Source organism: Poecile atricapillus, chromosome 1 (assembly GCF_030490865.1).
Source record: "Poecile atricapillus isolate bPoeAtr1 chromosome 1, bPoeAtr1.hap1, whole genome shotgun sequence".
Taxonomy (NCBI): domain Eukaryota; kingdom Metazoa; phylum Chordata; class Aves; order Passeriformes; family Paridae; genus Poecile; species Poecile atricapillus.
The window spans coordinates 82,472,240-82,485,840 of NC_081249.1; the positions used below are offsets into that span (position 1 = coordinate 82,472,240).

A 13,601-nucleotide genomic window follows, 5' to 3' on the forward strand; every position below is an offset into this window, starting at 1 on the left:
ATGATGTGAAGCAGCTCCAGTCCTTGCTTTCCCTCCTAGCCCTCGCTCTCATTTGCCTTAGTTGCAGTGACCAAAGCACCAGGACCTGGCAGCAGCAGGGAGCTGCAGACCTTCCTTTTTCAGTTCCCAGTCCTTCAGCACCTCATGGTGCCTGCACACACCACTGCTACACCTGACCTTGTGAGATCTGATCCCCGATAGTGACTTTAATTAGAGTTATCCTGCTGTCAATTATGATTGAAAATAATAAAAATAAGGAAGCTTTCCTCTTATCTACTGCTTTCACTTTGGCCATCAGAGTCCAAAGGGGTAACTTTGCCTGAATAAACTGAAACAATGTTTTGGCCTTCTAATTGATAAGTGACTTACTCCATTTTCCAAATACTGATATGCTAACAACTAAACACTCAGCCTTTAATAAGATGTAGATTTATCAGATTAAATAGCAAAATATCACTTTGCCTACTAAAGTTACCCTATCTGCTTGTAACAAGTATTTTGTCTGTTTATTTGACCATGTATTCCTTGGCATTTCTTTTTCACTAAACATGTAAAAGCAATGGTTTATTTTAATTTTAATACTGACAATCATTTTAATGCATTCGTTCTGAAAACATCATGACTAAATTGTCACAACTTTTAAGTATTCTTAATGTGAGGGAACCTACTGGGAGCCAGGCTTCAACCTGACTGATGCATTTGTGATTGCACTGGGTTGTATTTTGCAACTGTTTTTTTTCTGTAGGAAGACCTCTGGACTTGAGCAATCTTTCATTTTATCTTCTGTAGAGAAATTAAAGCCTGCACACCACGACAAGTTTTCTGCTTGCAGATAGCAAGATGGAATTGGCATACAGAAATAATCTCTCTGATTTGAAAAACTGGTCTGCATTTTTACCATGACACCTGACATTTACTTCAAATGCACAGTAGTCTGTCTCCTGGGTTTGCGAAATCTAATTGATTTTTAGAGAGATAATGTAGGACAGCTAATATACTCTTTAGTTCTATAAGGGTTATGATAATTCCTGTGTTTGTTCACTTACCCTTTGTCTCACAGAATCATTTATCTCTCTTCCCTGTTCCAGGAGGAATGTTATTTTCATGCTAATAACCAAAATAAATCCTGAAAACTGCATCTCTGTACCACCTGCTACACCCAGCACAGACAACTCGCATACTAGAAAGGTTTGCTTTGCATCTTGCTTTTTAAAAACTATTGGTTCCATATTGAAACCGCTGTTCTAAAACCTATTACTTACAGCATTCAATAGCTCTATTTACCATGAATGCTCCAGCTTTACAGTTAGTAAACAAAGCTGGATGAGATGGAACTGGTGAGAGGCAACAGGAGACAGGAAGTATTCAAATGCTCAGAGAATACCTAAAAATAGTATACCTCTAAGCCATGTTTTGAAATATCAATACTCAGGCCACTAGTAGCAAGCATCTGAAATTACAGAAGACACTTCTGAAACAAAAAGCATTCTGTAATATCTGTCCTATCCAGAATAAAAATTCTTATCCTTAGTCATGGTTCAAATGCTGTTTATTTATGTGTAAATATTTTTATATATACTTCAGATGCTCAGACATGGATAAGTCAGAAAGACTTGATCAAGTAAGTTGAAATCATAGTTTCTAAGAGTTAGCTGTAGCATACAAAATTAAACTTAGTGGAGATGCCAAAAGCAGAGAGAATAGCTGTCAGACATCACTAACATGAAAGCTTTGTATACTAGTATGGCAGGATTTCAAAAAAAACCCAAAAAACAAGGGCTGTTTTCAACCAGTATTTTTCCTATTTTGGATAGTCACAGCTAGATTATTCATTAAAATAACTTCAAAAAACTCAAAACAACATTTTCAAATTCAAACGCTAGCATTTTCTTGGTTTTTGAACCATGCAAATAAAACATTAGGGAAGTTGCTACTGATGACCTCAAACACCTCTGAAGTTCATGTCTTTCTACACAGAATAAATCTGTACACCTCATGTACAGTTATTACACTGTGAAGAACAGATGGCTTGAATATAAAGCAAAAGTAATCTTTAAAGATGTCTTTATTTTTCCCACCTGGCCATTCATTTTGTTGCTGGACATAAGGTCCACAAAAGCCCTCTCTTATAAAAAAATTAATTGTTTTATGTGTTCATCCATCATCTTGTTGAAAAAAACGGTATTCAAGTTCTTTAAAAATCTATTCTAGCCAGCTCTATTATCACATATTCAACAGGGTGGAAAGGCCTAAATGCCAGCAAATGTAATTCCCTCTGTATTTCTTTAACACTCCCAAATTTAATTTTTCATTCATAGGACCCAATAATTATATCACTTCAGTGACTCCACAGTCAGTCAGAGAGAGCAAGCATGCAGGGTACAAATGTCAGCATGTGCCAGGGATGCCTTGCAGGTAAAGCAGCTGTTTAAAAAGTGTATCTCAAAAGCAATATAGTAATTCTCCTAAATACAGGATTCTACTGAGAGGAACACGGTTCCTAAAAGAGAAAAATAACTTTGTTTTGACCTCAAATTCTATTAGCTGTAAACACACTTAGCAGCATGGACTCCACAAAAACATTAGAGTACATTAAGCTTTAACATAATGAAATATTCAGGGCTGAGCTGATTACTCATTTCTGCTCAGCAGTGGAATAGGCTAACAGTGCCACTTTCCTATGTGAAATGAAAAATGATGCAGAGTAAGTTGATTAGTAATAATTACAAGCTGATGTTCTTCTACCTCCTGAACAACAGGAGACCTGTGGTATCAGTTGCAGATTTTCTGCACTCTAATGATTCACACACAATATATGCATGTTGTCTGTGCAGCCAGTACAGATTCTGCAATTTATCTGAAATTTCATTTAGACAGATTGATTTCCAAGTTTAAGTAGAGTTTACAGGAGCAACAGGATGATTCCTGAATTGGTTCAGTAGACCAAGCCAGAGACATCGTAATAGGATTTCCTTCCTTAAATCTCAATCAAGCAAATGTTTTTTTTCTTCACCTCCCCCTCCTTTTTCACCACCAAAATTGTTCTTGAAGCTCAGTTTTATTTCAAACATCAATTTATTCATGAGATGATTTTAAGAGTCAGGGGAATTTATTATGTCTCTCTCTTTGGATTAGAGAGATAAAGGAAAGAAATCTAAGAGGAGGGTGTTTAAGCACTGCTTGTTCAGGACTTGGCAATCTCCACAGTTTTGATACTCACAGCTTCACTGGACAAGGCCCTGAGCAACCTGATCCACCTCAAAATTGGTCCTGTTTTGAGCATGATGGCTAGATGATGATGATGGATTCATTTACAGAACTATCTTCCAGATGATAGCTCTTGAGCCACATGCACTTTTCCTGCCTAATTCCATTATTCAATCTAATTTTCAATGAATAATTACCATAGCTGTTTTACATATTTTAAATAATAATAGATTTTAAAATCATAGATCTAAAATGAATAAATGAAAATTTGAGACTTTTGAGAAAACCATTTCAGGCTTCACTTAGGACAGGATTATTTTACACACTGAGAACTTTATTTTCTGACAGCACCACAGTACAATTGTAATGGAAACTGAAAGATAACAAGATGACATCTTTCCTCAGTGTGAACTTTATAGTCTCACTTTTATCACAAGAAAGAAAAGCTTTGAAATATGAACTAAGAGCAGCCAATGAGAAGTTATTACCTGTGCCTACAAAGTTCAACATTTCTATGGGAGGGGATAAAAAAAAATTGACCTTTTTTAGACTATGCCAGTCAGTGTAAACAACATCTGTGTTCCTGTGTTAAATATCAGCCTTTCTAGTACTGTAAAGACACAAGAATATTATCTGTAGTTGTGAATTACTGACAGTTTACCCCACTGTCTTAGTTAAAATTGAGGCAGCTGTGCACCCAGAGCTCTACAGTTAACACACTCATGTGCACAGATATTCACCAGCACAGGATAAATATTTTCTATTCGTACTTCTTCATCCTTAGTTTTGGCATCCTTTAGTCTTTGTCATAAAGAACACATGCACACATTAAGAAAATAGATAAGACTTCACTGGGCTTTTCCATGGTAAGTGGAAAGATTTTACAGCTAACACAAGTAAATATTAACACTAGTCAAGTGAGGTGAATTGAAGAAATGGTATCCAATAGATCTCCATGACAGATACTCTCACCTCCATGAAAACCAAACCTTTCAGTGTAAGTACCAAGAAAGGATCAGCACTAATTTGAAACTTCATTGCTTCATCTCACAGACTTAAACACGGTGGTGTGCAAACCCACATCTAATGAACAGCTCTGGGCGTGTGGGTAGTTCAGTGGTATCTGAAACCTCTACAGCAGCTTCAACAGAGAATCATCTTACCCTTCCACAGAAATGGTCCGCTGCAAGCTCACTGTGGGTGGACGCGTTGCAGTGCTGTGCTGGGAATGACTGTGCGGCCAAGGAAGAATAAAGAAAAGCATTTGTTAATGAAATAGACGTTTCTCTTGCTCTTACAGTCTCTAGCAGTTTAGCTAATGCCAAAATAGATACAACAATCAGATTGTTTTACACCTGTCTAAAGCATTTTGACTTCAGCGGTGCTCAACTGTTCAAGAAGGGCATAATTGTACAAACTCTCTGGTTTAAATTCAGCTTTCATTCCTCATTAAGAGCAGAAAATTAAGACAGTAACCCCCCCCCCCCTTATCTTTCCTACTCCTTTTTAATATATATACATATATATATATTCACACAGTTTAGTAATTTAAAATAAATGCTAATTATTCCACTAAATATACTAAACACACAATGCAAATTTAATTTTAGAGCGAAAGGTAAAGCATATGATAATGTAATCAATCTAATTCTCAGTGTTCCTGAGTATAAGAGGACATGCTTTCATTAGAATTGCACCTTGATGCAACTTCAACACTAGTTCTATCATATTTTAAGCAGCTTGAGTCTTTCCATAAGGATTTTTATTAATCCCTAGACACAACATTTAGGAAAAAAACATGGTATTTTTTCTATAGCAAAACACAGACTCTCTGAAAAAAAACCTTTTTGATTGACTTTGATTTTTGAGGTCTAATGGCTTCTCATATGTTATACTGATATGACTAAGAAACTGGATAATAATAATTTTGTTAAAACTCCACGGAATGTGCTTATTTCAGTATTATACTATTTGTAATAGTATTGTAAATACAAATGGATAAAACAAAGCATCAGTCAAAGGCAGTTTTGTGATAATAAATTGTATTCCTTATTCAAGACAAAAATGTTAAAATAAAATATTAAAAAGCAGAAGCATCTGGGTGTATTTTCTGATCAGTTTAAATGACTACAGCACATAGTGAGGCCCAGTATTAATAATGCAAAGTACACAATAAAAATAAATCCTTATGTCACTTTTATATCACTGATTCTAATAGCAGAAGACTTTGTCTTGCTTTCAAGCTTTGCATAGATCTCAAGCTGCTTGTTCAGAAGCATCACATCTTATTTTCAATAAAAGCTACTTCATTTGACATTAGTGAGCAACACATCTATTTTACATGAATTTCATCCTGTAGCATAGTCAATACTGTCTGACAGAAAAGATGCCTTTTTGTTTTTTTTTTTTATTTCGTGTAGCCCATGGAGTTGTGATGCATATCATCGGACAAACAGAAGTCCTGCTGCCTCCTGTTATCTTCTATTGTGACAACTGTGCTCTTGTTTTATGTGAGTAAAGTAATCATCCTTATTGAGAAGGTTTCAGAAGGTTTTTGGAAAAGTACATTCCCCTTCTTCTAAGAAGAGCTGCAAAGCTTTTTATCTGTTTTATAGTAGAACTTATTTAGGAATATCACAAATTTCTGGGATCATGGTGTGAAGAGAATAGCTGAGTTGGACAAACACTGCAGAATATTATATGAATATTGATTAAAATTTCACAAGAAGTTTCCATGTACAAGGAACTTTACACCCCACTCCTGCCAAGTGAGGTGCTCATCTGTCTGCAATTTTCCACCCACTAGAAAACCTTTTCCAATCCTAGAGATTTGTGACACAGTATTCAAATGAGCCCTCACCTTCTTTCATGAAAATAGTTCAGAACTGGTGACATGAAAACTCATTTTCTTTTACATAATTATAAAAATCAAGTTTGATGCTTGATATAAGCTTGTGCCTTCTAAGGTATCATCATGAATATAATGACACCTTAAAGTCTAAAATGCAGTTTAATCATTGCTTGACACAAGTTGCTATTGGAGACAGAATAATAGTGTGATATGATACCTGACTTATTGAAAAGATAATCTCCTAGTGATTTCTATCAAACTGATAGAACCAGCAGAAAGAAGCTGTTTTCATCACATGCTTAATACACTTGTGCATTTTCTACGTCTTTTGCAGCACAGAAGAAATAAAGCCTTGAGTTACTGCTACCAACACTTTCTGTGATGAATACCTAAACATATCCCTATTTAGATACCCAAGTGGCATAGTTTTAAACTGACAAATCAAAGTATTCAAAGTTTGACATTTAAGCTTATAAAAATCCTGCCATTTCTCTGAAATGATACAGAATGAACCTCCTATTAGTTTTAATAATATGATGCAACAATATTTCCATATACTAGCCAGTATAACAGCCACACAAGATGCATTTTCCCTGAAGAAAAGAATCTTACATCCTGTAAAAGACCAGTTTTAACTTTAATCCATTTCATTTTAGTTCATTGAGATAAGGGGAATACACTGTTCTTGTAAGACAATTCATAAGAGTGAAGGAACAAAGAATGAGATTGTAAATTAATAATAAGGTGCAAAACTGGGAGCAAAGAAGCCAACCTCTATTTTTAATGGGTCTAAGCTGCTTTTTGTTTTAAACTTGTTTCTCAGGCAAGGCAAACCATTTCATGGCTTCATTAAATACTAAAAATAGAGCAGCCTGGTGTTCAAGTATTTTTTTAAATGTTATTATGAAAACAATAATATAAGTAAGTATTATAAAAACGAAAAGGCCAGTCTCCTTAGATTCAATTCTGTTCTAGGCCAGGAAAGCTCTGAAGGAACTTTTGCTGTGTGGGTGATGCTGAAACTGGAGGCAGCATCATAAACCCTTCTTTCCCCACAGGGATCAGATGAATCACCACCATCCCTTCCCAAATGACACTTTCACCAATATGCCAGAGAAACCTCTATCTGGGATGAAACAATCATATTAGGGAAATATTTATGGTGCTTTAAACTTCTATAATACAAAAATCATCCCAGGAGCTGCCCATTGCATTGTCAGTAGAATAAATAAGGTTGTTACAATCCAAAAATTTTCCTCTTCTGTTTTGTTTGGATAAAACCAAGACCAAGACACACTGTCTTTACAAAGAGAGCACTAGAAAAGTCATTAGCTTTCCTCTCTCAACCCTCAACCTCTATTAACAAAGAACAGTTGTCTTTTATTTGCTATAGCTCTCTTTTAGAAAACCTTCTGTTTTCATGTATCTTTATTTTGACAAGTCAAAACTGACAGCATTGAAGTTATTTTCTTCCTAAATCAATTGACCTGCAACTTCTCATAAAGAAGCAGCAAAGCAGCTGTGGCACAGGCTGGGTGGAGACCTCTCTGAACGCTGCCTTTGGAGCAGCCACTCTTCAGCTCCCAATTCTGAAACTGCCACACAGAAGAAAAATATACAAACTCCATTTGTCTATCAATATCTCTGCAGGAAAAAAAAATCCAACACAAACAACAACAACAACAAAACCAAACCCAAAACTAGAGCTCTGCGTTATTCTTTGTCATTCACAATACTAAAACAAAAAAGAGTGATAAATGCAATACTGAAAAACTTCCACTGGAGACCAGTTAAGGGAATGTTAACACTGTTTGTTTTTATGATGTATTCTCAGCATGTTGTTTCTTATGTCAAGGATTGAAGGTAGCACTGCAGTTGTTTATAAAGCTTCTGAGCCTTTGATTTGATGGATGTAAGAGTTTAGGAAGGCAACATGCTTTAATTCCATTAATGTGGAGTTTTAATTCAGCCCAGTGAAGTGAAACCGGCTTTTCCTGATGCTGCCAACAGCTAAACTCCTAACTTAAATGAGTTTTTGCACTCCTGTGGGATTAATTAGAAGACCAGAGATTGCTTTTTTTTGGCATTAATTTTATCCCAGCTACAAATGGTTTGATAATATCTGTGTACTGACAGTTACTGACCCATATTAGAAGTGTCAAACTAACCAGACATTCTCCCATCAGAAGCAAATAGGAAACTTCAGGGAATAGGACATTCAAGCCCGCTATGTCCAGATCACCCTCAGGTAACAAAGCCAGACATGAGATGTAACTGTTTTCATGCACAGGCACATGCAGTGAGTATTTTAGCAACATAACTCAATTTTTAAAATGGCATCTGTACATCTATTGTACAAATAGCATTGCTAGGCTAAATAGCTACTCTTGGAAAACAGAAAATTAACAAAATGAAGGATTAGGCTGTCACTGCCTGTAAACATGCAGACTAAGGGTCACACTACATCTCTAGTCAGGTTCTCTGAGGTGATTTCACTTGCACAAGCGAAGTAAAAAAGGTTGCTGACTTTTTCCTCCCCCCTGCCTGCCTCCCTTCCCTTAAGAAGTGGTTAGCCACATTCTGTGACTTAAAGTATTTGAGTTATTGCAGCCCTAAACTAGCATCATTTAGCAATAAGGAAGAATGCAAGGTGGAGCTGTGATTCAGAGGAATGCTTCAGCTCCTGGAATAAAGCTAATTATCCACCTTTGTTAGCGGTGTGCCTAAGTCAGGTACCTGATCTTCAAAGTGGTGAAACATCCCTGACTTCAAATCTACTTCCTTATGGCTGAGGTAATTGCAGGAGATAATGATAACCTTTAAAATACAAAAATCTTGCATATTTGGGGGGATTTGTTCTTTCAGCCTGAGATATGGTATTTAAAACAGCAGAAGTGGTTTAGAATGATGTGGGGGGGAACTGAAAGCAATTAGGAATGCTGTTTAAAGCAGTTGAGTAGAGAGGATATCTTTCTAAAGCAGTTCCACATGTAAAGTTCCCATATAGGGTAAATAGAGACTTTAAAGTATTGTGAAGAACTAAGCATTTAGTAAATAAGGGATAGTGAGTGAAAACTGTAGGAAAAAACCTAATCCAATCCTAACTGATTAGGTTCCTTGCTCTTATCTTCATATTTTGGACAATCTTTTGGGTTTTTAGAAGTGGGGTGCCTAAATCTCTGCAGCATTCCAAGATATTCTATTACTGTTAAAAAAAAGTAAGCTTAAGTCTTCCTACCAGCCTCAGTTGTAATATTACTGCTGTCATTATTGCTATCATTATTATTTATGTTACTGTAATGATTATGAGGAATTATAAAGCTCCTTCTGGGAACTGAAATATTCCCTGATTAAGTCAGTTTAAAATTATACCAGCTGAGGACTGAGGTTTACATGGCAAAACATTTACAACAAGTGAAAAACATAGAGATGTGTAGGAAAAAAAGGGGCTAACAGTAGAAGAAGTAAAATCCAACACTCTCAGTTGCTTAAGCAGTATTGGATGGAAATGATCCATGAACGTAACACCTGATTTTGTCTCTAATTACAGCTGTGGAAGAGGACCTAGTGCTATTTTCATTAATTTCAGTAAGGAATGTTTGTTTAGAAACTGCAGGAAACTTCCTGAGGCGCGCTGCATGGCCTCCCAATTGCCTGCAGCTCGTGGTACGCGGTACCACGCCCAGGACAATGCTGGGTTTGCAGTTCCTCACCGAGAAAGCAGCTGCCACCCTCCTTCCTACCCCTTGGCATGATGCTGATGCACTTCCACATCATTAATGATTTTTGCCATAGACTCTAATATTGTACCTCATTTCCTGTTACTATCATGCCTAATTCTCCCCAGCACTAGGGCTTTTGAAGCTGCAGACACAAGTTGTAGTGAACTCACCACACCCCCCCATTCACTGTCACGCAGTGCTGCTCATGGAAAGCAGGTACAGAAATTTAGAGTAAAGCTGAGTCCAGAAGGGAGAGAAGGGCTGGGGGAAGGTGTTTTAAGGTTTGTTTTTATTTCTCACTACCCTACACTGATTAAATTGAATTATTCTCACTGAGTTGAGCCTTCTTTGCCTGTGATGGTGACTGACCTCTCCCTGGAAAGCAAGAATACGTGCATACATACAGTATTCACAGGGAGTACATGGCACAGTTTCCATCAGTAGCTGCTCTGCAGCAGCTGCAACACCCAGCACTCACCACTGTCCCACAAACCCCACTTCTGATGGATTTCTAGAGCTGTGCAGTGCTTCCTTAATGAAACACATTATTGCACCCATAGGTCTCCATGCACGTAACCACCAAAATATGTGCACTGAACTTCCTTTGCAGTTTAAGCAAATGTCAAAAGACACTACGAGGGACTTGAAAAATGGGTCCATGTTTAAGGAACTTTGAGAAAACTTTGATAGAAATCAAGAGATAGCTCAGCAGTTTTAGGAAAATTCATACAGGCACAATAGGAAGAATCGTATAAGCTTTGCAATCCAAAAATACCAAACTGCACATCAGACATGTATTTTACAGTTGCATTGTGGGGGAAAGATGGAAGAGGAAAAAATAAATTACTGGGTATGTTTTCCAGCAAGAAAACTATTGCTCCTATTGTCTAAAGTAAAAGCTCATCGGTTCTATAGTCTCTGAATACATCATAAATTCTGAAATATTACTAGCAAATTTACTAGTAAACTAGTAAATTATTCCTAAAAAATCCTAGACAGACAGACAGAAAGCCTTGAGTCTCAGAAAGCGTTAGGACCAGAGTTTTTTGATGACTTGGTTTATTATTGTCAGTAGAACTGAATGAAATATATTTCTGTCAAAATAGAATTTTGTGGGAGATATGTACTCAGTAAGAGTATAAGAAAACAAATGGTTACGCAGACACTTGAAATATCTGGAAAACCTCTAATTTTCAATTACTCTTCTACTACAGTCCACGTAAGTTTATCTGAAGTTAGGAATCCCAGTTAAAAGACCATTGAGATCTCCCTTCAGGAATCCGAGACTCCTAATTCCAATCCAGGACCCAAAAAAAAGGAGTATAAAGTGATTTTAACACAGAACTCTGTCAGAGCAATCTTGTCATTAACAAAATGAACTTTCTTTGCACTTAAGATGACACTTGAAAAATAATTCATAGGACTTTCATACTACATCTGCTTGTTTTTCAAAGGGTAGGGAAATCATAGATAAATCAGCCTAATGACAGACTTAAAATAACATCAACCCATTAAACTAATTTGCAAAGTTTCTATCCCTCTCTATCAAAAGAAAAACAGGCACATAAAATTCTTCTTATGCTGGAGTCATTGCACTAAATTTTATTAATTTAAGATAAAGTATATGAAAATTAAAGTGATTTAAAACAGCAATGAAAAACTATTTGATGGCAAACCATACCATGCTATTACTAAAAACATCTGTATGAGATTATCATTACATTTGAATAATAATAAAAAAAACCTACAGAAATTTAAGTTTAATATTGTATAACACCAAGTTCACTTTCTCTGTGCTTACTAACCTTCATGTGTGCACTGCATTGAATTACAGAGAAGGAGTACATTCAGCTTCCACAGCAGTGGCTCATTAAAACAAATAGGACTATCACAACAGAAAAAGTATTAATTTACAATTTAAAACTGTCATGGGGTTAGTTTACCTTTAAGGAAGTTAAAGTTGCTGCGGACTCCTGGGAGTCTTTTCTCCTGACCAATTATCGGTCATTGCTGAGAATTGACAGCAGTTTTAGCCATTGAAAAGTAAAATCAACTTGTGAACCCCACCTTAAAGTGTACAACCAGAAGTCTGTGGTGTTCTTTGTTTCCTGGCTGTGAAGGGTGGTGGAGCTCCAAGCCTCTCATTCCCTGCCCAGGCCATGCGGCCTGGGTGGGGGGCCGGGCTGGGCCCGCAGCGTCTCCCGGCCGGGAGATGGGGGCCGGCGGGGGCTTGCCCCGGGCTAAGCCGGGCCAGGCCGGTTCCTAGCTTAGCTGCAGGTTTTGCTGTGATAGAATTTACCAGAAAACTGCCGAGTAAAGAAGAAGAAGAGCTCTAAGCCTGCTGCAAGCAGAGACAGTGACTATACTTTCCAGAGCAACTATGAGGAACTTTTCATCGCAGACAGCTCTAGCTCCTGTTCAGCAGAGATCACCGAACCATCTACAAAAGCTTGGGCAAGATTTTAACTCTTTCTTATCCAGATGAGACTTGCGGATTAATCTTTTCATCCAGAAAGAGAAAAAGAGAGTAATCAACATGAAAAGAGACTTTATAAACTACTAGTGGCAAGAAAGAAAAGAGACTTCAAGAAAGGTAGAGAATTAAGAAGATGCTTTAATTAAGCTGAAATATCTTTCTGTTAAAACTATGGAGATGGACAATGAAGTCCTGAAAAGAACTCCTTTAATTCATAATAGAGTATGGGGAGGAATAGAGTGTTCAAAGTGTAAATTTGAGTAAAAAGTGGAGTAATTGTAGTATAGTGAAGTGCTGAGAGATTTAAAGCCTTGAGAGGCAATGAGAAAACTGTTTTCTAGTGAAGCGTACCGAAACAGATGAAAAATACTTTTTTGCCTTTGACTAACTTATCCTTAAAAATGCTATCCTCAAACTTATGACCCATAACACATTTCAGAGTGATGTGGAATGGGAGGGGTGGGCTTTGATAACAGTAGCTCTGAGCAGCTGATATCAAAGAAATGAGAAACTATAACAAAAATAGTTTTCTTGTGACAAACTCCATAAATTAACAGAAAGGAACTTCTGTTTCTTTACAGAAACTGATGGAAAGACTGTAAAAAGAATTGAGATTATTTAAACCATCAAAATTATAAAGTTTTTGTCTCTGTTGTCATGTGAACAAAAGAATGGTGAACAGTGAGAAATGGAAAGGTTTTTTTCTAAAGGTTTATTCTGGTGTTCTTATAGTTTGTCAATAAACTTTCTTTACTCCTTTTAAGTTTTATGCCTGGTTTGCTCTCATTTTAATCCATATCTCACAGCAAGAAATAAATAATTCTTTTTTCCCCCTTTTTGTTAATTACTGGTTCAAAACCACGACAAAAACTTATCCAAAAAGCACACTCCATCTTGCAGTTGCTCCTGATACTGTGTTTACTGCACCTGTGTGATACCTTCTGATAATGTTATCCCTCCTATCTGGATATACATTATCTCTGTGCAAGCTGGAAATAGGGGTTGAATATGTCTTTTTTGAACAGAGCAGAGGTGAGAATGTCATCCTAAATAAGCAGCTATTTAGTCTCACTTCCTCTGTCATTCAAAGCAGCCCAGCATGCAAGTGTGCATGTGCAACTGTACCGAGCACAAACCCAACAATCCTAGAAAAATACACGAAGAGAAAAAAGAAAATGAAGAAATAACGCAATGCACATAAACAACATTCCAACAGGATATAGACAAACAGCAGGGAATGGCAATTTGGAAATGCAGAAGTATAAAGACTGGATTGTCAAAATGAATGATGAATAGTGAAGTAATTCAACAGTTTAAGTTCTTCTGCTTCTAATCTAATCTATAT

The 13,601-nt window shown here is 36.7% G+C and overlaps 1 protein-coding gene across 1 annotated transcript in view; it reads right to left on the reverse strand.

Moving 5' to 3' along the window:
* Positions 1-13,601, reverse strand: part of DLG2 (discs large MAGUK scaffold protein 2) — a 420,316-nt gene that overhangs the window by 219,383 nt on the left and 187,332 nt on the right. The window contains exon 9 of the mRNA XM_058830779.1: positions 4,371-4,439. Within this exon, the coding sequence (XP_058686762.1) occupies positions 4,371-4,439 (69 nt within the window). The remainder of the gene's footprint in view (positions 1-4,370; positions 4,440-13,601) is intronic.